At 47.7% G+C, this 2535-nt stretch overlaps 1 protein-coding gene across 1 annotated transcript in view; it reads left to right on the top strand.

Annotated features, from left to right (window-relative positions):
* Position 1: 1 nt before the first annotated feature.
* Positions 2–2535, top strand: part of UPF3B (UPF3B regulator of nonsense mediated mRNA decay) — a gene marked incomplete at its 5' end in the record, with an annotated part of 7502 nt that continues 4968 nt past the window's right edge. Inside the window, 5 exons of the mRNA XM_010715472.2 lie at positions 2–55; positions 191–297; positions 366–472; positions 1880–1978; positions 2273–2383. Of these exons, the coding sequence (XP_010713774.1) occupies positions 2–55; positions 191–297; positions 366–472; positions 1880–1978; positions 2273–2383 (478 nt within the window). The remainder of the gene's footprint in view (positions 56–190; positions 298–365; positions 473–1879; positions 1979–2272; positions 2384–2535) is intronic.

Raw genomic sequence — 2535 nt, forward strand, 5'->3', positions numbered from 1 at the left:
CGCCGAGCGCGAGCGGCTGGAGCGGCCCAAGGACAAGAAGGAGACGCTGAGCAAGGTGCGGCCCGGGCCGAACGAGACAGGCGCGTCGGGGAGGGAGTGGAAGACGAACGGGGAGAGGAAGGGAAAGAGAAAGAGAAGGAGAAGGGGGGGGCGGCCCTCGGCGCTGCCGTAACGCCGGGCCGTGCTGCAGGTGGTGATCCGGCGGCTGCCGCCCAGCCTCACCCGGGAGCAGCTGGAGGAGCACCTGCAGCCTTTGCCAGAGCACGACTACTTCGAGTTCTTCGCCAACGACTCCAGGTAGGGCCCCGCCCGCTGCTCCCCGCCTCGCGTCCCGCCCGCCCGCCTCTCACTGCCTCTTCCCGCAGCCTGTACCCGCACGTCTTCTCCCGCGCCTACATCAACTTCAGGAACCAGGAGGACATCGTGCTGTTCCGAGACCGCTTCGATGGCTATGTCTTCGTGGATCACAAAGGCAGGTGGCCCGGGGGCTGGAGGGCGGCGTGCGGGCCGTTTCTGCCTCTTGGCAGCACCGTGAACGTGGTGGAAGATATCCAAATAAAAATAGCACCTTACGCTCAGTGGGAAGTAAGTTAGGTTAATTTTAGGTATCAGATGTCAAATGTGGGTGTGCTCAGCTCAGGTGGTGCTGGAGCTGTTATAGAGGCAAGGTTGGTGTCAGCGTGGCTAATGCTCGTGCCCCTCATTGTGTGAGGGTGAGCAGAGCGCTGGGTGTTGTCCTTCCCACTGGGTGGAGGCTGAGGTCAGTGGTGTCACCTCGCTCTGCCTCTCCTTGCTCCAACGGTTCCATACTTTTGATCACTCTGTAATACCATTCAAGGCCTGTCTCACACCAGAGTGAGCTGCCTTGGTTTTGTGCAGGGAGCATTTTTTTCCCTGCAACCCAAATTGTGGAGTTGTCTGATCTCCAGAGACGTTGTGGAAACACTTGTGGGAAACAAGTGTTGCTCTTGGGGTGCTTCTCCAAGAGTTTGAGTGCTACTTAGCTATGTTCTAACTGTGCCTTAAATATTCAATGCATCTCACATCCTTTACTTTCACATTAAAAAAAACCAAAACTGCTTATATTGGGTAACACCAGTCCTTGCTACTCTCTCACTTAAAATCTCACGTTCAGTGGAAGCTGTGACAGGAGTAGTCCTCTGGGCTTTGGTAGACTGAGAACTTCCCACTTAGCTTTGTTTCAAATCTGTATGGATCTTTTAATCCATCTGGGTGTTTTATGTGACATGCAGCTCTGCCTGTAGAAACCTTTTATTTAGGAGGTGCATAATGGGGTTCTAATAATGCCTGTGTATTTTCTAAAGATGCTCCTTTGTAATGTAATGGCTCATTCACCATATTTACCACGCCAAAGAATAGCGCTAGGTTAATGTTGCCATAAGTGCAGTGTCCCTGTTGGAAAATAAAACTCCAAAGCCTGTTTGCAGTGTGTGGATGTTACATTCTACTGCATTTTGTCAAAAAGTGAGATTTGCCTTAGTCGCCTTAAGGTGAAACGTTCCCTGCTGCTTGCACAGCACAGATGTGGTCTGCAGGATGAGGGCTGTGCAGGGTAAGGGAGGTGGCTGAGCTGGCAGCTGTGGGCATCTGGTATTTCCCCCTTGTTCAGGGTCTGCAAATCTGGTATTCTGTTAACATTGCAAGACAACTTGTTTCATGAATTTTGCTCTCTCTAAAAGCGTTATTTAATTAAATAGCTTTGAAAATAATTTATGTTTTATGTTGTTCTGTTAGTCCCTTCTAGTATTGCGTGTTTCTGGCATAGCTCATCTTTCTGTTCTAGACATGCATGATATGCTCTATTTAACGCCTGTTTCGTTTCTGTCTTAATGCAGTTTTTCCCCTCCTCTCTTAAAAGGTCAGGAATATGCTGCCATAGTAGAGTTTGCACCTTTCCAGAAAGCTGCAAAGAAGAAGAGCAAGAAAAAGGATGCCAAAACGGGGACAATTGAAGATGGTATTAAAGCTGGCTAGTTTGTTTTGCATGCCTAGAGACTTGAAAGCCCTAAAAGTAGTTTGAATGCAGTATTTTGTGTATTGATAGATTTACACGTAAGCCTTATTACTGCTGCTTTATTGGCTGCAGATCTGTTAAATATAGCTGTCATATTTACAGCAAATTCTTTGAGGGTGGACAGTTCATGCAAGGCATCATGTAAACACTGCAATTTCACTAGTCTACTCCAAACTTCCATCAGTGACCAAGTGGATTATTTTCGTGCTCCAGTACCTTTTTTTCTTCTCTCTGTAGACCCAGAGTACAAGAAGTTTTTGGAAAGTTACAGTGCAGATGATGAGAAGTTAACCTCCACTCCTGAAACCTTATTGGAGGAAATAGAGGCAAGAAACAAAGAGCTGATTGGTATGGAAATCTGCATGCTAAGTTACGTTTTCCTAAAGCACCAAGCAAAGTATGTGGTGTATCTTTAAGCTGTGATTTCTCAGCCTTGAGGTGTCTGAAAGTTTTTTCACGTGGTGTTGTTAAACCTTTAGGCTAATATACTCAGTGTGCTT

Source organism: Meleagris gallopavo, chromosome 9 (assembly GCF_000146605.3).
Source record: "Meleagris gallopavo isolate NT-WF06-2002-E0010 breed Aviagen turkey brand Nicholas breeding stock chromosome 9, Turkey_5.1, whole genome shotgun sequence".
NCBI classification, from domain to species: domain Eukaryota; kingdom Metazoa; phylum Chordata; class Aves; order Galliformes; family Phasianidae; genus Meleagris; species Meleagris gallopavo.